Source organism: Loxodonta africana, chromosome 5 (genome assembly GCF_030014295.1).
Source record: "Loxodonta africana isolate mLoxAfr1 chromosome 5, mLoxAfr1.hap2, whole genome shotgun sequence".
Lineage (NCBI taxonomy): Eukaryota > Metazoa > Chordata > Mammalia > Proboscidea > Elephantidae > Loxodonta > Loxodonta africana.
In genome coordinates this window covers 158362883-158385860 of record NC_087346.1, presented here as the reverse complement: position 1 = coordinate 158385860, position 22978 = coordinate 158362883, and the positions used below count along the sequence as shown (strand labels likewise).

Below are 22978 nucleotides of genomic sequence, written 5' to 3'. Positions count from 1 at the left end.
GGCCTCTGTCTGAGGCAATGATGCTTCCAGCAGACCCAAATGATGTGGGGAGCAGCACCCCAGAGAGAGAGGGAGGCCCCTCCAGAGCCACTGTCCCAAGCCCACCAGGCAGCTGGGAAAACTGAGAGCAGAGGGCACTGAGAATGGTACGAGGTTGCTGCTACCGGGCTGGGCTGGGCTGGGCGAGCCGGCACTGGGGGACGATGACCACCCAGACCTCATCTCCCCAGCACCCTCTTTTCTTTTTTTAATCTTTTTGTTTTGAAATAATTATTGATTCACAGGAAATCCCAAACGCAGTAGAGATAAGGTCTGCATACCCTCCGCTTGATTTACCCAATGGCAACATATCACATAATCCTAGCACGAGTTCAAAGCCAGACCATCAGCACTGGGACAACCTGTGTATACACACGGGTATGTAAATTTATTGTGTGTACGCTTGCATAGCCACCAACATAGTCAGTGTACAGAACACTCCCAGCACCACGAGGCTCCTTTATGCCACATTTCTAAGCACACTCTACCTGCCTTGCCGAAACCCCAGCGTTTCCTGCAGGATAATCACACTCGGAACCCCAGTATCCAAGCTGTCCTCACCGTCCACCCAGGGCTCCTATCTGCTGGGGGAGAAACCCTCTGGCTCACGTCCTCCTGACATCTGCTCCACCCAGATACTCTGATGCCACAGCCACGTCCTGTGAGCATCTGCACTTAGGGTGGCCTCTCAAGGGGATTCCATGGAGAGTGTCTCGGGTGGGCAAACAGCTTGTGCAAAGGCCCTGGGGTTGGAGTGAGAGGAAGCATGTACCCTCAGGCAGGAGGGGATGGAGGCAGGTCCACGCCAGCACCCTTGTAAAGCCATGTGCCCAGCTGAGTGTAGACTGGCTCGCAGACCTGCTCAGGTGCCTCTAGGCCTGGGCTCAAGTTCTAGCTTCAACCCCTGAGCTAGGACCTGGTACAAGTCACTTCGCCCCTGGGCCTGCGCCTCCTCATCAGCAAAATGGGCTTCCTGATGACAAAGCCATGTTCCCGTGAGCTCCAGACCAGGTGTTCATGGAGACCCTGCTACAGACACCTGGCACAGGCTGGGTCCCCAGTGCCCACTGTGGGTGCAGGGGGCCCTCGCTCAGCCCAGGTTCAGTGCTGGGGGAGGTGACAGCAAGGGCACACAGTGGGGACACCAAGGCCACGGCAGGAGGCAGGGGTGGTAGAGGCACCACACTGTTCCTGATGGAGCCAAGGTAAAGGCAGATGTCCAGCACGAGGACAGCTCAGGCCGGCACACACAGATATCTATCTGCAGCATCAGCTTGCGCCACCGAGAGGAGAGTGGAAGGGGAGGGGGGTGCTGCCACCGGCCCCAGGGAAGCTCTGGCCCCACCATCCTTGGTCCCAGGCTGCAGGGAGGGGCCTGGGCCCCCATCTGAGCTCATAGGGCAGGGAGCCACGTCAGTCCCTGGATGCCCTGTCCCTGAGCCCCTCACCATCATGAGAAACAAGGTCTGGTGACTCGTCCAGCCCCTGCAGAGGCGACCCCAGCTGCTGAGGGGCAAGAGCACAGGCTTGAGCCAGCTGACCGGCTCCTGGGTCAGGGAGGTAGAGGCCAGAGCTCAGGGTTACAAGGTGTAGCTTGAGGTCTCGGCTCCTCCCTGCACCCCTGAGCATCTCTGGGCCCCTCGCACAGCCAGTGAACCCCAGTTCACAGTCTGCCCAATGGTATGTTCTGAGCTGCCCACTGACCAGAGGCCAGAGCTCGTCCCTCCCCTTCTCCCACCCATGTCATCACTTCCGGGTTAGGACCTCTTCTGCTTAATCTATTTGCTTTAGCCCTCAGTCCCTAATGCTCATATTCCGAAACTATTCTCTACCTTGCTTTTCTTTGACCCGGCCAAAGCATCAGTTCATTTTTACTCTCTAGGTTTTTAATCCTACTGCATTGCCTTGTGCTTGTGGTCAGTTTTAAAAGCCTTCCTCAAGAGAGCCCCCTGCCTGACCTGGTCTTGCCCAACCCTGCTGGCTTCTGCCTGGGTCATCTACAGTTGACCTCGGAAGGAAACCAGGGGATGGCCAGCCCCTCAGCCAGGCCGCAGCGGCCATGACTGCTCCCAGGCAGAGGTTTCTGGCTGGACAGAGGCAGGGAGGGGGAGGTGCGGACAGAAAGGCTGACAGAAGCAGACCAGAGGAGGGGGCCCAGGAGTGGGGACACAGGAAGAGTTGATGACAGAGACGAAAAGAGGGAAGGAGGTTGGGGAACTGAGAGCAATGCGTTCCTCCTGGGGCCCTGAGAAGCCCACGCCTCCCAGCCTAGGGGGTGGGCTGGCTGGGTGACTCACTACTGGCTGCGGACCGCCCCTCGGCATGGCCACAGGGGCCTGGGCTGACCTGTTGTTCCCGGGCCTCACACTGCCCCATTGTTCAGAGGCTCAGAAGGCGCTGGCCGGGGGCCCAGGGTGACAGGAAAGGGGCCCGGCCCCCAGCCTCGCCTACCCCTCCCAGTCCAGCTGGCCCCAGCACTTGGCAGACAGGTCAGGAAGGGGCAGGGCAGGGGAAACAGAGCAGGGGGTCACCTCTGCTACTCCTCCTTTCCACCCACTGCATCTAGCTGGGTTCTGACCACGGCCAGGCCTCAGGTGTCCACAGGACCCTCCACTCCCCTCCTCCTGTCCTGGGCCAGCAGGTCCCAGCCATGGCAGAGCGGTGGCTCGCAAAGGTGATTCTGCCCAGCCCCAAGGTCTCCTATCCGCACTCTTGCCCGTGCTGTGCCCCACTGGACACCCCTCATGCCATCCTCTGACCCCTCACATCATTGGCAAACTCCTGTCTGGCCTTCTGAGATCCCCCAGCTACCCAGGCCGGGGGGCAGTGCCCTCAGGGGTCCCCAGGCTGAGTCTGGGGACCCAAACCCAGTGCAGAATTCACTCCCAGTGCTCACAGCAGGGCCCTTCCTCAGCCAGGCCACCTCTACAGCCTGGGACCCAAGCTAGCCAGAGGCCTTGGCTCTTCCATCTGCCCAGCCCCCTCCACCTACCCCCTGGCACAGGGAGCCTCTGAAGGCCTCCCCAGGCCCCCATGGGCGAACTGTCCCATGGGGTCCCCAGGGGCAATGCAAGTGCTCCATTTGACCCTTGGCTAAAGTGAGGCTCCCAGAGATGAGGGCGCTTCTCCAAGGCCCCACAGGGCTGGTGGTTGGCGGAGCTCCTGGGTGGAACCCTGAAGGCAGCCCCTCCTGGCTGAGGAACTGCCCTGGGACTGTGCTGGTGGGGGGCACAGCTCAGTGCCCACTGTAGGGACACAGCCTCAGGGCCGAATCTGAAGCAGCTATGCTCCCCACCACCCAGGAGAGAGGCCTGGCCCAGCAGAGAGGCAGGAGGCAGAAGTTAGGGGCAGGAGGGGCACTGCTGGAGCCCAAGGCTAGCCCCCTTCCCCCGCATCCCTGGCGGCCCCTCTCTGGGGTCACTAACCCCGCCCTGGCTGTCTGATCCCTCCATCATCACACCGATAACCCTGCTGCAAGCCCTTCTCCCACCGTCCCCTTCTTACTGCCCCCTGGCCCCAGCCTTCAACCTGGACCCCAGCCTGAGCCCCTTCACTGGTCTCCTCTGGCTGTGGTGGGAGTAGAAGGGGCCTCCGGGAACCAGAGGGAGCTCTGGAGCCCTCTCAGCACCTGGGGACAGAATCCCACCTCCTGCCCGCTGCCCTCAGGCTCTGCCCCCAGCTGCCTCTCCCCTTCTCCCTGCCCTCCCTCCTGCCCCCTGTCTGGCCCCCCAGCCAGGCCCCTCCTCTTTACTCCTGGGCTCCCAGCCAAAGAAGGCCCCCACCCTGTGTGCCCTCGCCCGGGGGAAATCTGGCTTTTCCTCAGACCACTATTTGGCACCAGCTGCCCCCTCCCCCAGTGCCATCCTGGGTGCAGGTCTGCGGAGATGTGGGTAAATTCACATGGCATCCACTGACTGGGCCAGGAGGGGGCCATGTCCTTGCCCTTCTCTGGGCTGAGCCACTGGCCACCCCAACCACAAAACAGCCTCCCCCTTGGTGCCCACTGGCAGGGGCTATGGGCATGGGGCAGGGCCCACGAGACCTTCCCCAGAGTGGGGGGCACCTTTCTCAACTCCCTTCCCCAGCAACTTCCTGCCCCTGGAGGGGGCACAGCCACCAACAGCAACACTTCACCTCCGCCTGTTGATGCTCAGACAGCCCCCGACGGGGCCAACCCTGCTGAAATCAGGCTCCCAAGACCCGGTGTTGGGCTGGTGGCTCAGGGGCAGGCTCCACCCTCCCCCATTTTATGGCAAGTGGGCACCAGGACCACATGAATGGAGCCACACCCAGGGCCCCTGGAGCCAAGGCCTAGCTGGGCAAGAACCTGGAGCCTGCTCCCAGCCCAGGGCTCTCCCTGTACCACCCGCCAGGTGGAGGACAGCTCCCTGACGACCCATGCAGCGTCCTCCTCAGGCCCAGCCCCCGCCCACCTCCTCAGGCCCTGCAGCGCTGAGTCTGGAAGCTGGGGAGCCCAGAGCCGGGCCTGGGCCTTAGTGAGTGCCCCGAAGGACAGTTATTCCAGACACTCCTGACCCCCACAGTCCCATCCTCGAGGCTCCCCAGAGGGCAGAGAGCAGGCACTGAGGGGTCCCGACCCTGGGATGCGCCAGGTGGCTGCTTCTAAGGCTTCCTGCCCTCAGGGTGAGGTACCCCTGGAGCTGCCCAGGCAGCCTGCCCTTCTTGCTGGGGCGGATTTGGCGGGGGGGCGGGGAGCGGGGAGGAATTCGCAGGGGAAGGGCAGCCAGTTGGGGGGACAGCAGGGAAAAGATCCAAACACAGAGTGGGGTGCAGGGTGGCAGGTGGCGGGCCCTCCCCTGCCAGAGGGTGAGACCCTCACCCTGAGCTGAATGGGTCAGCAGGGAGGGGCTGAGCCAGCCAAGTCCATGCATCTGCCCCTCTGGCCACACTCCTTGAGGCTGGACCTCCCAGAGAAGGTAAGCGATGCCAAGGCCACACAGCCTGGCCTATGGAGCCATCAGAGCCCCCCAGTACCAGGCGGCTACTCCTTGCTCCTAGAAGTTTCAGACCACCAATGGCCAGGGCAATGGGAGTCACCCCCACTTCACCGAGGGTCAGGAGACACAGCCATCTCATGCTTTGCCCCGCCCCCCCCCCCCCCCCGCCGTGGTCAAATGCACCAGCCGACTGCTGACCTGCCTGCCAGGGCCAGGCCCCAGCACACTAGGGGCTCTAGGGGTCTGCCCAGCCCTGGCCCCTCCGGAAAGGGGAGGAGAGGAAGCAGCCTGGGGTTAGCGGGAGGGGTGTTTTTCAAGCCACAGGATGAGCATAGTTCCTGGCCTGCCTCCCTCAAGCTCCAAGCCCAGGCACGGGTACAATCCCCTCCCATGTCCACTCAGGGCTTCCCAGCAAGCTTTTCCGGTTTCTTTCCCATGAATCTCCTAGAGGTTACTGGTGTGACTTTACTAGGACCTGCCCTGAACCTGGCTCCCTGGGACCCACAGCCCAGGTCCCTCTGTGGCAGTAGGCTCCGGGGAGCCGAGGCTGACCTCAGTCTTTGTGACAACACATCTCCAGAAAGGAAGAGCCACAGAGAAAGGGATAGCCTCAGCTCTGGGTGGGGCCTACAGAGGCGTCAGCTCTCAGGGGCCCCAGGCTTCCCACCTGTGTGCAGCTGGGGCCACCAAGACCAGGCCCAGGTTCCTCGCCGCATGTGGCAGTTACTGGTAGCTGGTGAGGGCTGTGGCAGTGGGGTCCCTTGAGGGGGGTGTCTGTGATGGAAACTGGAGAGTTCCACGCGAGGCCATCAACACAACCTGCTATTATCTCAGGGTGGGCGGAGGCCGGGCCAGCCCTTTCTAGGATGAGGGCACACCTCTCGATGACGCTGAGCAAGAGTTAAACATGAGGAAAGCAATGAGACAACTTCAAAGAGAACTGCACGGAGGCTGTGGCTGCCTTCAGCCTACGAAGCCCCAGAACCACAGTGCCTACCCGCCCACTTCAGGTCTGCAAGAGCTTCTGGAATGTTCCAGAATGGAACCTCCCAGCTCAGGAGGAAGACACTGGGAGAGTCCATGCCCCTCACCAGCCAGCATCCTCGCCCTCACCCTCCCTCGGGGCCAGTCCCTTCGGGGCACTGCCTGTGCTTTCTGGGGGCGGGCGGAGGCAGACAGCTAAACAGGCATGGTGACTGGCGGTTGGGTAGGGGGCTCAGGGCAGCACCCAGCTGGGGAGAGGGTGTTAAGGGAGAGAGTCCCTGAACACCACATGGGGCACACATTGAGCCTTTAATAAAAATTGTTTCTGAGGGAGAGAGAGTGGCAGGTGGGCCCCATGGCTGAGCTTCAGCCTCCTGCACCAGTGGGTGTCTGCCAGCATTTCCTGCCCCTGGCCAGTAGCCTGTCCATTCCCTGAGGCCCATGCTTAGCACAGGGCCTGGTGCACAGGGCACTCACACATGTGGGAGAAGCAGAGAGCTGGGGGCAGCATCTTTGTAAAGGAGGCCAGTCACTGCCCCAAAGTGGGTGGTGGGCACTGCCCCAGGCCTCCCAGGCTGTGGAGAAAAGCCAAGTCCAAGACCCCCCGCAGCATTCCAGGCCTCCAGCAGGCCCCTCTTCCTGCCTTGGCTGAGGTTGCCAGCTGATGGCTTGGCCAACTTCTTCCCTGGCCCAGGGCAGTGGGCAGAGTGGATATGGGGACGCTCAACTCTAATGCCACAGAGGTTGGAAGAACTCCCCAAAATGGAGCTGCCTGTCTGTGCCGGGTTAAGGGCGGGGAGGCCCAGGCCAGGGGAGGGGTGCGGCCCTGATGGGAGCCTCACGGGGCCAGCAATGGCCACAGTGAGGAAGGCATCATCCCGTGAACTAGGACCATTTTCACTCCATTTCGTAAGGAGGGGGCTGAAGCCCAGAGGGGACACAGGCTGTCCCCGTGGCCTGAAGGTAGCTCCCTGCTGGTCCTGGGAGAAGCCCAGTCCTGACTTGCTTCAGGTGGTACCTCCTCGGGAAGCCTCTAGAAAGCCTGCCCAGGCTCAGTGGCATCACTAGGGTTGGTGTCACCCCTGCATGGACCTCCTCCTGTACCAGACCACACAGAATCCTTAGGGATGTTTTTTGTACGACATTACTCATAAATCATTATTCCCATATATCGCTCCTTCTTATCCTTTAATTACTTCTTCATTTCTAAAAAGTTATTGATATAGGTACACAAATATTAATGACCACAATATTGTAGCTAAAACACCAGAAAATTTGACAAAACCAAAATCAAACCAACCCTGTTGCTCATCGAGCCGACTCTGATTCATAACAGTGACTATAAGAACGCCAGCAGCCAGGACAACGCGTGTATAGCACATGCAGACGAAACCAAGTGATTGGAAACATCATTACAATGGATAACAATGACAGCTCTGACCAGAGCACATTACAAGGTTCAAAAATTAAATTAGCATAGAGTTTTAGCCTTGTAGGTATATCAATACATGTAAGCTGGGCTTAAAGCCCTGGTAATGCGGTGGTTAAGAGCTCAGCTGCTAACCAAAAGGTCAGCAGTTCGAGTCCACCAGCTGCTCCTTGGAAGCTCTATAGGGCAGTTCTACTCTTTCCTATAGGGTCGCTGTGAGTTGGAATCGATTCAATGACAACAGATTTTTTTTTTTTGGAAGCTGGGTTTACAAAAAATGTTTTTGTTGTTATAACTAACTACAGGGATATTTTTATAAAAAAATAACAAATTTCTGCTGAAAAATTGCACAAAAATCTTATGGACAGTCATTTTGGTGTGACAGTGTCACCTGGTGTGGTCTGCACCCCCGTACTCCTGTAGTGATGCCACTGCCCAGGCTGGCTCAGCTCCGTGATCACGGAGGAGCCCACCCGTGCCCCTGTCTTGTATGCACCGTACCAGCCTGGTGGACTCCTGGTAGGGACCCCGCTTCCTTCTCTGGGTTCTAGCAGGCACACACCCTGTACCCCAGTGGCAGGCAGAAACAGCGCATGCGTGCTTGGCAGTGGGCCACCCTGCCCCGGGCTCAGCAGGCATGCAATAAACAAGACTCACAAGGAAGCAAAGGGTGCTTCTCGGAACCACAGCCTGGGGACATGGGCCCTGGCAGCAGGGGGAGGGCTGGGGTGGGGGAGGGAAGCATGGGTACACTGTGTGCTGTGCAAGACTTTCAGGCCTACCAGGCCGCCCTGGGCACTTTTGCAGCTGAGAGCTGGCTGGCAAAGAGCGATTAGGTATGGCTGTGGCCAGCCCACGTGGACCATGGGCCACACATGAAAGAAGCACCAGGTGGCAGGCCTAGAAGGGGCTGACCACTCAGGTGGCGGTGCGGCTGGAGCCGCAGAAGTTCCAGTGCCAAGGGAGGGGCGGGGGTGTGGGAGGGTGGCCAGGACACCATTGTCCCCTCCTGGGAGTCCCCTCGCTGTGCATTCCTGTCTGACCCACGTCTCCACCAGCTCCCAAGCCCATAGAGCCCAGATGGACTTGAACTTCTCACCCCTGGAGTCCAGGTGCAGCTCAGGAGCTTGGTCCCCGAGCCCAAATCCAACTGTGCCACCAGGGTCAGGGCCTTCTATCACCTCATCACCTCATGTTACAGACGGGGAAACTGAGGCTCAGGAAGTGTCATGCACTGATAAGGCTCAGGTCCTGGCCCACAGCTGAGAGGCAGCTCTATTTGCCTGGCCTCATCTTGCCACCTCTGCATCCCCCTGCACAGGCCAAGGGGACAGTGAGGAGGCTGCTCCAGTGCCCCAGGGAGTCTGGGCCTGCCTGCCTGCAGCCACAAAAACCCAGAATGCCCCCTGCCTCCAGGACATGGGCAGCCCACACGTGGGACTGTCCTCAGTCCTTGGCTGCCTGGGGAGAGCCACTGAGGGGGGTCCAGAGGCCTCCCGGGGAAGTGCTGTATACCCTGGGGGGAGGTAAAGGGTTCCAGTGGCTGAAGAACCCCCTCTGCCTGCCCGCCACAGCTCTCCTCACTTTTGTATCCTCCCTCATCCATGCCCTCACCACACCCAGCCACGCACCAGGCCACACTGGTCAAACTGGTCCACTCTGCCCCTGCCACCCTCTGGCTGAGTCTGTCCCCTTCCTTCATGGCTGTCCACCATGGCTCAGAGACCCCTCCTCCCCACTGCAAACCCTGCATTCACTGGCCCACCTGTTTTGTTGCCCACCTAGCTCGGCCAGGATGCCCAGTGCTGCCAGGCCACCTGGGATCATTAAAGGACCCCAGAGTGTGTGCCTGGGGTTGAGCAGAGGCCAACACCCAGCCGGCAGGAGGAGGGAAGGGCCTGTTTGTGCCCACTCCCCTTGACGTCCACACCACAGGGCTTTGAGGACGGAACCCAGGAGGATCCTGGCTCCCAGCTTGGAGGGCCAGTCTTGGAGCCTGGCCACTCCTGATGGATTCAGGCCTCTGCCTACGAGGCTCACTTGGACAGGGACCTGGGAGCAATGCTTTGCCTGGGCAGGGCCACTGTGCAGGGGTCCAGAGGCCTCCTGGGGAAGTGCTGTCTACCCTGGGGTGGGGGGTGGAGGATCCCAGTGGCTGGAGAACCCCCTCTCCCTGCCCCCCACAGCCCTCCTGGCTTTCAGGCCTCTCTGGACCCAGCCCCAACCCCATCACAGCTGTCCCTGCTGTCCAGCCAGTACTCACAGCAGCCCCAAGGGCCGGATAAAACACCCCCAGTGGCTCATGGTCATGGAACGCCATCCATGTACCACCACCAGGCCCTGGGACAGACACTCACAATCTCCCATGATATAGAAAGTGGTGCCACCACCACATTTAGAGATGAGGAAGCAGACGTGCAGAGGTGTGAAGCCTCCTGCACGAGACCACTCAGCTGGTGCATCGGATTCAAACTTAGGGTGCCAGTTCCAGAGTTCATGCTCTTCCTCCCAGCCCCTCTGAGGCCAAGGCTAGGTGCTTTGGTCTCTCTGGGCCCCCTGTGAGTTCCCCATCTGTAAGCCTGCATGCATGGGTGCTTCTTTGTGAGCAGGGAGCTTGGCCGGGGCTGACTCAGTAGCCCACTTCCCTTTGTCCTTCCAACAGGAAGGACCAAGGCAGGCTGGAGTCCGCCCACCCTCTCTCTGTCTGTATCAGGCTGGCTTCCTTGGTGGGCTCCTCCTCCACCCTGCAGGCCTCAGAGGTTCCCCAAAGGGCCAGGCCCCTTGCTAGCCCCCCTCTTGCCAGAGGACCCTGGTCATCAGTTCCTGGATGGACCTGCCTACCTGTCTCCCCTCCTGCCTGCCCCCTCTGCCCAGGGTGTTCCAACACCACAGCCAGAGTATGGGAAGGGGACGGAGTCCTCACCTTTTGGGGCCCCCCAGGCACTACCAGGAGTGAGCACTATACTTGGAGCCCACAGACCCGGGCTTCCTGAGGTTCCTGGAGCACTGTCTTGGGTCAAGGGCACAGTGTCCGAGAGGGAGCCAGGAGAAGATGGTGCAGAGCCTGAGCCAAAGACTGCAGGAGGCTCGCCCAGGGTAGCACTGAGTTAGTGCCCGGGCTCGGTTTGAATCCAGGGCCCTGCTTCCCACTCCAGGACTTGCCAATACCCTCAGACTGGTGATGGAAGACAATTATAAACACAGCATCATCACTCACCACGGTGGACATAGCTTCTTGAGCCCCTTCATGCCAGCACCTGCCTAGGCACATGACATGCAAGATCACATGCATGTTGACCTCCCAGCAACCCCTGGATCCCAGGCAGAGCTCACCCCAGGCCAGGGGTTCTGAGGACACTTTCTGGGAAGAGCTGCTTTACCACACAGCCACCACACCAAGGGGTGCAACAGTACCAGCATTGTCCGGAGGAAGAACTGGAGGCAGGGAGGGGCCGAGGCACTCAGGGTCACTCACAGCAGAGCAGAGCTCAGAGCAGTTGCGGGCTCACTACGGCATCCCCAGGGGGAGAGGACCGTAAGCCCATTCCACCCACCCAGGAGAAGCTGAGGCCCAGGCAGTAGGAAAGGCTGGGCCGGTGGGAGGGGCCGAATCCACATGTGGCAGGGGCTGTCCCCACCCTCAGCTCCCCCTTCCACTCTGCCGTCCTCTCTGGGACGCACTGTTGCTAATGACTGTCCCAGACGCTCCCCAGTCATGGGGCTATCAGTCACTCACACTTCAGTGTGAATCAGCGCCCATAGCCGGCTTTCCTCCACCTTTGCGAGACCGGCTAAGGGAATGAAAGTTTTTGATTACCGGGAGGAGTTCGGGCGGGGGGCGCAAAAGGGGGTTTACGACGGTCTGCGTGCCCCAGGGGCTGGGGAAGCGGTGGCCCGAGGAGCAGCAAGGACAAGGGGACCGACTCGACGCCACCGCCCGCACCCCAGGCGTCCCGTAGCGAGGCCTCCTCCCTCGGGGTCCTCGCGCTTCCTCCGCCGTGCCCGGTCCGGCGCCTCCGGGCCCCGCTCGGGCCAAGCCGCGGAGGGGGACAAAGCGGCCCGGGGCTGGCCAGCCCGGGGGCGCGATCCCGCCCCGCCGCCGAGACCCTCCGCCGCGCCTTACCCGGCGGAGGCTCCGCTCCGGGCCAGCGGGATCTCCGTCCTGCCGCGGCTCTGCGCTGGGCGGCCGGGAGCTTCTGTCCGCGGGGCCAGTCGTCAGCGGTTCTCCCTGCCCGGGCCAGCCCGGCCTGCCCAGCCCCGCCTGTCAGGAGCGCCATCCTCCAGGCCCCGCCCCGCCCCGCCCCCTGCCCAGCCACGCCTGCCAGGAGCACCACCCGCCCCGCCCCGCCCCGTCCCGCCCCCGTCTGCCCAGCCCCGCCTGCCAGGAGCGCCATCCTCCAGGCCCCGCCCCACCACCAAGCTCTGCCCCCCGTCTGCCCAGCCTCGCCTGCCAGGAGTGCCATCCTCCAGGCCCCACCCCCACGCCAGGCCCCGCCTCCCAGCTCCGCCCCCCGTCCGCCCAGGCCCTTCAGTCCAGCCCTCTCTATCAGCCTGGCCCCGCCTCCCAGGAATTCTCCAAAGCCAGGCCCCGCCCCCACCTCCAGGCTCCGCCTTCCAGTCCTTCTCCGTCTGCCGAGCCCTTTCAATCCAACTCGCCTGTCAGCGTGGCCCCGCCTCTCCAAGACACGCCCCAACAGCCAGGCCCCGCCCCCAACCGGTAGGCCCCGCCCCGCCTGTCTGGACCCTTCTGTCCAACCCTTCTCCATCAACCTGGCCCCGCCTCCCTGAGCGCCCCGCCCCTGCCCGTCCTCCACTGACTCCCTTCATGAGTCGAGGCTCTAGGCCCAGATGGCAGTCAAGGGTCCGAGGTTGGGTGCGTCGGGAGGGGAGGAGCCCTGACATATCTCCACTTCCGCCCCCCAGAAGGCCTCCCGGTTTGCTCCAGAGCACAATCGGTGCTCAGTACACGCGGGTGAGGGAATGAACAGTGTGTCCGGCCCCGTGACCACCCCAACCGTGCCCGCAATCCTGGTGGCCCCGCTGGAGGAGGGGCTGCTCTCCCTAACCCCGCGATCTTGAGCCTGCGGGAGGAGGTGCCACCCCACTCCCGCCCAGGACCCCATGCAGGCCTGTGGGTCTGCATCAGGTCAGGGCGTCCTGTCGACCAAGGAAGATTCCCTGGAACCTTGCCGCTTGTTCCCAACAGCCTCCCGGCACTTTCACCCCTCGGGATTTCTCACCCTCAGACCATGTCCCAGACCCCATGGCCCAGGAGTATGACTCCAGGGCGGTGAGGTAGCAGACATCCAATCCCAGAAAACAAGGCCCTTTCACTTTGCTTCCTATGTCCACCACCCCACGTCCTCTAATGGGGTGGAGGTGGAAGACAGGTCCAGCTTTAGACCCAGTAACCGGGCTTAAGCAGAGGGGCCTGGGGAAGGGGCTTGGCAGGGCAGCAGCAAAGGGACTTCCTGGAAAGTGATGGCTTCTAAAACTAGAAAACCAAACCCACTGCCACCGAGTCAATTCCCACTCACAGTGACCCTATAGGACAGAGCAGAACTGCCTATAGGGTTTCCAAGGCTGTAATCTTTACTGGCTCAAGCATAACAAGGACTGTGAGCATGGCACAGGACCGGGCAGTGTTTCCATCCTTCTGTGGTGCGTAGGGTCGCTATGAGTCAGAACCGACTTGACAACACCCAACCAGAACAACAACAACAATCTTTATGGAAGTGGACTGCTACATCTTTCTCCCTCAGAACAACTGGTGGGTGTGAACTGCCAATCTTTTGGTTAGCAGCCAAGTACTTTAACCAATAGGGCTCCTTTTTTTAAAACAAGGAGGGCCCATTTGCTGGGGAGATGACAGGAGAAACCTGGGGCAGGATGGGAGCAGGCAGAGTCCCTGTGGCCCTTGAGCCCCCAGGGTTGACAGATACTCATCCTTCCCGGCCCAGGGCCACCTCTGGCTGTAACTCCACCCACTGGCCCACCCCTGGCTCTCAGAGCTGGGCTTGGATCCCAGAGAGTGAGGAGGCAGCTGCTGGCCAGCTGGGCAGGTTACCTGTTCACCCTCTGGGGGTACGTGTCCCAAGCCTCCCCAGCCATAGGTCTTCCCTGGCCTGCTGCCCTGTCTGGGAACTGCTCACCCCGCCTAAGTTTGTCTGTGACACCTCTGCCCCGATTTCTTTCTCCCCTGCTGTTTTACCCTCTTCTGGGAGGTGGGGTAGGGGGCAGGGCCCTTCCTGCGGGCTGGCTGCTGGTGCTGGGCCACAAGTCCCCAAATCCCACCCCTCCCAGCTTAGGGAAGCAGCCAGGCCCCACTCCCTTCTGCACCCCAGTGTTGCCACCATCACTGCCACACAGTCACCACTCACCTGGAAGAGGGCTCTGCGTGGAGGAGACTTGAGGTGGGCTGGGGTGGGGTTCCTGACCATCACCCACCACCTCCGGCTAGGCACGCCTTCCATGATGTCCACTTCAGCAGTTATTCCCCAGCATGACCAAGTGCCCAGCCCACTCCAGGCTCTGTGGACCCCGAGATGGTGCCAGGAAATTCCTGCCCTTGAGGCTCATGGGAGGGGGCAGATAGACACACGGGCAGACACCACCCGAGTGGGTAGCTGGGGAAGGGAGCGCAGCAAAGCCAGTCATCGGTGCCCTCAAAGAGCAGGACGCATAGGGCGAGTTTCAGATGCCAAGCTCAAAAGTGAGAGACAGAGACCAGGGCGGAGGAAGTCTTGTCATTAGGGGCACTGTGGACGAGTTTGGACAGAGCAAGTGTCTCCAGGGAATGATCACCCAAGAATGCAAATCAGACAACAAGAAGGCACTGAGCATCCCCTGTGGGCGGGGCCTGGGCCAAGGCTGGAGCGAGGCAAGGCCTCCACCTGGGGGAGAATCCCACATCTGAATTGCTCCTTCCTCCCTCCCTCTCTCCTTTCCTTCTATCTCTCTCTCTGTCCTACCTTCCCGCCCCATCATCAGTCCAAACCTGAGCCTGTGTGGGGAGGGGATCCCACCTGGGACCCCATGGTGTCTTGGAGCAGCATGTCTGAGCCAGGAGGAGCTGGGAACCCAGGTTTTTGCCCCTGGAGCTGGCAGGAGAGGTGTGGGTGAGAAGGAGGGTCTTGCCTGCTGGTGAGGGTACAGAGGCCAGGGAGGACCCCCCACTGGCCAGGCAAAAGGAATGGTGAGGTCTCTGCAGAGCTCCTCCACTTTCAGAGCACACGGTGATACCCGAACCAAGCTCACAGGACAATGGCCAAAGAGCAGGGGCTCAGACCCCTACTGCCCCCACCCCCAGAGGTAGCCATGACTGCCGATTTGGTGGGCTGCGCCCAGAATCATGCATCCATGACAAATTATGGATAACAGTGCAAAGAATGGGGATTCCAGAACACTTAGTTGTGCTCATGCAGAAACTGTACATAGATTACGAGGCAGTCCTTCGGACAAAACAAGGGGATATACTGCGAGGTTTAAAGTCAGGAAAGGTGGGGAATCCAAGGTCGAGAAGGGAAGAGTGTTGATATCTCATGGGGTTGGCAACCAGTGCCACAAAACAATACGTGTATTAACGGTTTAATGAGAAAATACTTTGCTCTGTAAACCTTCATCTAAAGTACAGTAAAATAAAAAAATAAAGTCAGGAAAGATGTGTGTCAGGGTTGTATCCTTTCACCATACCTATTCAATCTGTATGCTGAGCAAATAATCTGAGAAGCTAGACTGTACGAAGAAGAGGCATCAGGACTGCAGAAAGACTCGTAAACAACCTGCGATATGCAGATGACACAATCTTGCTTGCTGAAAGTGAAGAGGACTTGAAGCACTTACTGATGAAGATCAAAGACCACAGCCTTATAAACAGTATATAAAACATCATTAACTATGCAGAGGAAAAACTAGATAACTGGGAGCTCCTAAAAATCAAACACCTATGCTCATCCAAGACTTCACCAAAAGAGTAAAAAGATTACCTACAGACCGGGAAAAAGTTCTTAGCTATGATATTTCTGATCAATGTCTGATCTCTAAAATCTACATAATACTGCAAAAACTCAACCGCAAAAAGACAAATAACCCAATTAAAAAATGGGCAAAAGATATGAACAGAAACCTCACTAAAGACGACATTCAAGTAGCTAACAGACACATGAGGAAATGTTCACGATCATTAGCCATTAGAGAAATGCAAATCAAAACTACAATGAGATACCGTCCCACTCCAACAAGGCTGGCATTAATCCAAAAAACACAAAATAATAAATATTGGAGAGGTTGTGGAGAGACTGGAACACTTATACACTGCTGGTGGGAATGCAAAATGGTACAACCACTTTGGAAATCGATTTGGCGCTTCCTTAAAAAGCTAGAAACAGAACTACTGTATGATCCAGCAATCCCACTCCTTGGAATATATCCTAGAGAAATAAGAGCCTTTACACAAACAGATATATGGACACCCATATTCATTGCAACACTGTTTACAATAGCAAAAAGATGGAAGCCCATCGAGGTGCCCATCGAGGGATGAATGGATAAATAAATTACAGTATATTCACACAATAGAATACCACGCATCAATAAACAACTATGAATCTGTGAACCATTTCATAACATGGGGGAATCTGGAAGGCATTATGCTGAGTGAAATTAGTCAGCTGCAAAAGGACAAATATTGTATAAGACGAAGAACTTGAGAAATAGTTTAAACAGAGAAGAAAATATTCTTTGATGGTTATGGGAGGGGAAGGGAGGGAGGGTGGGAGACCGGTATTTACTAATTAGATAGTAGATAAGAACTACTTTAGGTGAAGGGAAGGACAGCACACAATACAGGGGAGTTCAGCACAATTGGACTAAAGCAAAAGCAAAGAAGTTTCCTGAATAAATTGAATGCTTCGAAGGCCAGCGTAGCAGGGGCAGGGGTCTGGGGACCATGGTTTCAGGGGACATCTAAGTCAATTGGCATAATAAAATCTATTAAGAAAACATTCTGCATTCCATTTGGAAAGTGGCATCTGGGGTCTTAAAGGCTAGCAAGGGGCCATCTAAGATGCATCAATTGGTCTCAACCCACCTGGATCAAAGGAGAATGAAGAACACCAAGGACACAAGGTAATTATGAGCCCAAGAGACAGAAAGGGGCACATGAACCAGCAACTACATCACCCTGAGACCAGAAGAACTAGATGGTGCCCAGCTACAACTGATGACTGCCCTGACAGGAAACACAACAGAGAACCCCCGAGGGAGCAGGACAGCAGTGGAATGCAGACCCCAAATTCTCATAAGACCAGACTTAATGGTCTGACTGAGACTGGAAGGACCCCGGTGGTCATGACCCCCAGACCTTCTGTTGCCCCAGGACAGGAACCATTCCTGTAGGCAACTCTTCAGACAGGGACTGGACTGGACAATGGGATACAAAAAGATGCTGGTGAAGAATGAGCTTCTTGATCAAGTAGACGCTTGAGACTACGTTGGCATCTCCTATCTGGAGGGGAGATAAGAGGGAAGAGGGGGTTAAAGCTGGCAGAATGGACACGAAAAGAGAGAGTGGAGGGAAGGAGCGGGCTGTCTCATTAGGGGGAGAGCAATTAGGAGTATATATTAAGGTGTATACAAATTTTTGTACGAAAGACTGACTTGATTTGTAAACTTTCACTTAAAGCACAATAAAAATAAAAAAAAAAAAGAAAGAGACCATAGCCTTCAGTATGGATTACAGCGCAACATAAAGAAAAGAGAAATCCTCACAACTAGACCAATAATCAACACCATGATAAACAGAGAAAAGATTGAAGTTGTCAAGGATATCATTTTACTTGGATGGACAATCAACGCCCATGGAAGCAGCAGTTGAGAAATCAAATGATGCATTGCACTGGGCGAATCTGCTGCAAAAGAGCACTTTAAAGTGTTCAGAAGCAAACACGTCACCTTGAGGACTAAGGTGAGCCTGACCTAAGCCATGGTGTTTTCGATGGCTTCATATATATGTGAAAGCTGGATGATGAATAAAGAAGAAGGAAGAGGAATTGATGCCTTTGAATTATGGCATCGGAGAGGAATATTGAATATACCACGGACTGCCAGAAGAACAAAGAGATCTGTCTTGGAAGAAGAACAGCCAGAATGCTCTTTAGAAGCAAGGATGACGAGACTTTGTCTCACATACTTTGGGCATGTTATCAGAAGCGACCGTTTCTGAAGAAGGACATCACGCTTGGCAAAGTAGAGGATCGGCGAAAAAAAGGAGGACCCTCAATGAGATGGATTGACACAGTGGCTGCAACAATGGGCTCAAGCATAGCAACAATTGTGAGGATGGTGCAGGACCGGGCAGTGTTTTGTTCTGTTGTTCACCGGGTCACTACGAGTCAGAACCGACTCAGCAGTGCCTAACAACAGCAACACTCAATCTTAGAACATCCAGAAGGTGGGGGGCAGGCCCCTGCTACGGCACAAAGTGGGGGGTCAGGATGGAGAGGGCACAATATGGCTTTAAGGGACACCTGCGTGAGCCCTGGCCACACACACAGCTCAGACCTGCAACCTCCCTGTCATTCTTTTTTTTTTTCCCTAAGAAAGACATTTATACAATTATGTGAGTACAGGCATATACTGTATACACATGCACTATACACACAGTCGAGTGATCCTGAAGAAAAAACTGATGCATTTGAATCATGGTGTTGGCAAAGAAGAGTGACTATCCCACGGACTGCCAGAGGAACGAGTTAAAACGTCTTGGAAGAAGTACAGCCAGAATGCTCCTTGGAAGTGAGGATAGCGAGACTTTGTCTCACGTACTTTGGTCGTATTATCAGAAGGAATCAGTCCCTGGAGAAGGACATCATGCTTGGTAAAGTAGAGGGTCAGCGAAAAAGAAGAAGATCCTCAATGAGATAGGTTGACACAGTGGCTGTAACAATGGGCTCAAGCACAGCAACAATTGTGAGGATGGCACAGGACCAGGCGTTGTTTTGTTCTGTTGTTCACTATGAGTCAGAGCCGCTCATGGGCATCTAAAACGACAAAGTGAAATCTTAAGTGTGCAGCTCAAGAAATGTTTCCACAGCCAGGTACTGGTACAATGACAGATACAGTGACCGATGGAACAGAGTTGAGAACCCAGATGTAAATCCACCCACCTAATGTCACCTGATCTTCAACAAGGGCCTGTTGTTGTTGTTATTGTTGTTGTTAGGTGCCATCGAGTTGGTTCCGACTCATAGCGACCCCATGCAAAACAGAATGAAACACTGCCCGGTCCTGTGCCATCCTTACAATCGTTGTTATACTTGAGCTCATTGTTGCAGCCACTGTGTCAATCCACCTCGTTGAGGGTCTTCTGCTTTTCCACTGACCCTGTACTCTGCCAAGCACGAGGTCCTTCTCCAGGGACTGATCCCTTCTGACAACATGTCCAAAGTATGTAAGACGCAGTCTCGCCATCCTTGCCTCTAAGGAGCATTCTGGCCGCACTTCGTCCAAGACAGATTTGTTCGTTCTTTTGGCAGTCCATGGTATATTCAATGTTCTTCGCCAACACCACAATTCAAAGGTATCAATTCTTTGGTCTTCCTTATTCATCATCCGGCTTTCACATGCATATGATGCGATTGAAAATACCATGGCTTTGGTCAGGCGCACCTTAGTGTTCAAGGTGACATCTTTGCCCTTCAACACTTTGAAGAGGTCCTCTGCACCAGATTTGCCCAATGCAATGTGTCTTTTGATTTCTTGACTGCTGCTTCCATGGCTGTTGATTGTGGGTCCAAATAAAATGAAATCCTTGACAACTTCAATCTTTTCTCCATTTATCATGATGTTGCTCATTGGTCGAGTCGTGAGGATTTTTGTTTTTTTTATGTTGAGGTGTAATCCATACTGAAGGCTGTGGTCTTTGATCTTCATTAGTAAGTGCTTCAAGTCCTCTTCACTTTCAGCAAGCAAGGTTGTGTCATCTGCATAACACAGGTTGTTAATGAGTCTTCCTCCAATCCTGATGCCCCGTTCTTCTTCATATAGTCCAGTTTCTCGTATTATTTGTTCAGCATACAGATTAAATAGGTATGGTGAAAGAATACAACCCTGACGCACACCTTTCCTGACTTTAAACCAATCAGTATCCCCTTGTTCTGTCCAAACAACTGCCTCTTGATCTATGTAAAGGTTCCTCATGAGCACAATTAAGTGTTCTGGAATTCCCATTCTTCGCAGTGTTATCCAGAGTTTGTTATGATCCACACAGCCGAATGCCTTTGCATAGTCAATAAAACACAGGTAAACATCTTTCTGGTATTCTCTGCTTTCAGCCAGGATCCATCTGACATCAGCAATGATATCCCTGGTTCCACATCCTTTTCTGAAACCAGCCCAAATTTCTGGCAGTTCCCTGTCGATATATTGCTGCAGCTGTTTTTGAATGATCTTCAGCAAAATTTTGCTTGCGTGTGATATTAACGATATTGTTCTATAATTTCCACTTTTGGTTGGATCACCTTTCTTGGGAACAGACATAAATATGGACCTCTTCCAGTCAGTTGGCCAGGAAGCTGTCTTCCATATTTCTTGGCATAGACGAGTGAGCACCTCCAGCGCTGCATCTGTTTGTTGAAACATCTCAATTGATGTTCCATCAATTCCTGGAGCCTTGTTTTTTGCCAATGCCTTCAGAGCAGCTTGGACTTCTTCCTTCACTACCATCGGTTCCTGATCATATGCCACCTCTTGAAATGGTTGAATATCAACTAATCCTTTTCGGTATAATGACTCTGTGTATTCCTTCCATCTTCTTTTGATGCTTCCTGTGTCATTTAATATTTTCCCCATGGAATCATTCACTATTGCAACTTGAGGCTTGAATTTTTTCTTCAGTTCTTTCAGCCTGAGAAATGCCCAGTTTGTTTTTCCTTTATGGTTTTCTATCTTCAGGTCTTTGCACATGTCATTATAATACTTTACTTTGTCTTCTCAAGCCACCCTTTGAAATCTTCTGTTCAGTTCTTTTACTTCATCAATTCTTCCTTTTGCTTTAGCTGCTGGACTCTCAAGAGCAAGATTCAGAGTCTCCTCTGACATCCATCTTGGTCTTTTCTTTCTTTCCTGTCTTTTCAGTGACCTCTTGCTTTCTTCATGGATGATGTCCTTGATGTCCTTCCACAACTCATCTGGTCTGCGGTCACTGTGTTCAATGCGTCAAATCTATTCTTGAGGTGGTCTCTAAATTCAGGTGGGTATACTCAAAGTCATATTTTGGCTCTCAGGGACTTGCTCTGATTTTCTTCAGTTTCAGCTTGAACTTGCATATGAGCAATTGATGGTCTGTCCCACAGCCGGTCCTTGGGCTTGTTCTGACTGATGATATTGAGCTTTTCCATCGTCTCTTTCCACAGATGTAGTCAATTTGATTTCTGTGTGTTCCATCTGGCGAGGTCCATGTGTATAGTCGCCATTTATGTTGGTGAAAGAAGGTATTTGCAATGAAGAAGTCATTGGTCTTGCAAAATTCTATCATTCGATCTCCGGCATTGTTTCTATCACCAAGGCCGTATTTTCCAACTACTGATCCTTCTTCTCTGTTTCCAACTTTCGCATTCCAATCGCAAGTAATTATCAATGCATCTTGATTGCATGTTCGATCAATTTCAGACTGTAGCAGCTGATAAAAATCTTCTATTTCTTCAACTTTGGCCCTAGTGGTTGGTGGGTAAATTTGAATAATAGTCGTATTAACTGGTCTTCCCTGTAGGCATATGGATATTATCCTATCACTGACAGCATTGTACTTCAGAATAGGTTTTGAAACATTCTTTTTGACGATGAATGCGACACCATTCCTCTTCAAGTTGTCATTCCCAGCATAGTAGACTATATGATGGTCTGATTCAAAATGGCCATTTCAGCTCACTAATGCCTAGGATATCGATGTTTATGCGTTCCATTTCATTTTTGACGATTTCCAATTTTCCTAGATTCATACTTTGTACATTCTAGGTTCCGATTATTAATGGATGTTTGCAGCTGTTTCTTCTCATTTTGAGTCGTGCCACATCAGCAAGTGAAGGTCCCGAAAGCTTTACTCCATCCATGTCATTAAGGTCGACCCTACTTTGAGGAGGCAGCTCTTCCCCTGTCGTGTTTTGAGTGCCTTCCACCCTGGGGAGCTCATCTTCCAGCACTATATCAGACAGTGTTCCGCTGCTATTCATAAGGTTTTCACTGGCTAATGCTTTTCAGAAGTAGACTGCCAGGTTCTTCTTCCTAGTCTGTCTTAGTCTGGAAGCTCAGCTGAAACCTGTCCTCCATGGGTGACCCTGCTGGTATCTGAATACTGGTGGCATAGCTTCCAGCATCACAGCAACACACAACCCCCCAAAGTACGACAAACTGACAGACACGTGGGGGTCAACTAGGGCCTAAAGCCCATCAAATGGGGAAAAGACAGTCTTTAACGAATGGTGCTGGCAAAACTGGATGTCCATCTGCAAAAAAATGAAACAGGACCCACACCTCACACCATATACAAAAACTAACGCAAAATGGGTCAAAGACCTAAATAGAAAGCCCAAAACTATGAAGTTCATAGAAGAAAAAATAGGATCAATGCCAGAGGCCCTAATACATGGCATTCACAGGATACAAACCACAACCAACACGACACAAGCTCCAGAGGATAAGCTAGATAAGTGGGATCTTCTAAGAATTAAAAACTTATGCTCATCAAAAGACCTCACCAAAAGAGTAAAAAGAGAACCCACAGACTGGGAAAAAATTTTGGGATATTATAAATCATACAAAGGTCTAATCTGTAAAATCTACAGGAAAATTCAACACTTCTACAACAAAAAGACAAATAATCCAATTAAAAAATGGGCAAAGGAAATGAACAGACTCTTCACCAAAGAAGACATTCAAGCAGCCAACAGACACAGGAGGAAATGCTCACGATCTCTAGCCATTAGAGAAATGCAAATCAAAACCACAACAAGACACCATCTCACCCCTGCATTACTGGCATGAATCAATAAAACAGGAAATAACAAATGTTGGAGAGGCTGCAGGGAGATCAGAACTTTTATGCACTGCTGGTGGGAATGCAAAATGATACAACCATTTTGGAAAACCATATGGTACTTCCGTAGGAAGCTAGAAATAGAAAGACGGTATGATCCAGCCATCCCACTCCTAAGAATCTATCCTAGAGAAAGATGAGTCATCACATGAATAGACATAAGCACACCCATGTTCATTGCAGCATTGTTCACAATAGCAAAAAGATGGAAACAACCTAAAAGCCCATCAACAGACGAATGGATAAACAAACTGTGGTACATACACACAATGGAGTATTATGCAATAATAAAGCACAACGATGAATCTGTGAAGCACCCCACAACACAGATGAATCTGGAAGGCATTATACTGAGTGAAATCAGTGAATCACAAAAGAACAAATATTGTATGAGACCACAACTGTAAAAACTCATGGAAAGGATTACATACAAAAAGAAACAATCTTTGATGGTTACGAGGGACAGGAGGGGTGGGA

General features: G+C 54.2%; 2 protein-coding genes across 3 annotated transcripts in view; one reads left to right on the top strand and one right to left on the bottom strand.

The window, feature by feature from the left end:
• The window catches only part of SH3BP2 (SH3 domain binding protein 2), a 52661-nt gene extending 41015 nt beyond the window's left edge, over positions 1 to 11646 (bottom strand). Inside the window, exons 1-2 of one of the 2 annotated variants that reach the window (XM_064286161.1) lie at positions 11534 to 11645; positions 5665 to 5887 (exon numbers count right to left, since the gene is read on the bottom strand). The gene's annotated coding sequence lies outside the window, so the exon portion shown is untranslated. Of the gene's footprint in view, positions 1 to 5664; positions 5888 to 11533 lie in introns of both variants that reach the window. The other variant, XM_064286162.1, reaches the window with a different exon arrangement.
• The window catches only part of LOC135231495 (basic proline-rich protein-like), a 42415-nt gene continuing 23360 nt past the window's right edge, over positions 3924 to 22978 (top strand). The window contains exons 1-10 of the mRNA XM_064286329.1: positions 3924 to 3929; positions 4125 to 4295; positions 4413 to 4535; positions 4902 to 4976; positions 6008 to 6189; positions 9597 to 9833; positions 10161 to 10362; positions 11370 to 12127; positions 12334 to 12382; positions 12617 to 12700. Of these exons, the coding sequence (XP_064142399.1) occupies positions 3924 to 3929; positions 4125 to 4295; positions 4413 to 4535; positions 4902 to 4976; positions 6008 to 6189; positions 9597 to 9833; positions 10161 to 10362; positions 11370 to 12127; positions 12334 to 12382; positions 12617 to 12700 (1887 nt within the window). The remainder of the gene's footprint in view (positions 3930 to 4124; positions 4296 to 4412; positions 4536 to 4901; positions 4977 to 6007; positions 6190 to 9596; positions 9834 to 10160; positions 10363 to 11369; positions 12128 to 12333; positions 12383 to 12616; positions 12701 to 22978) is intronic.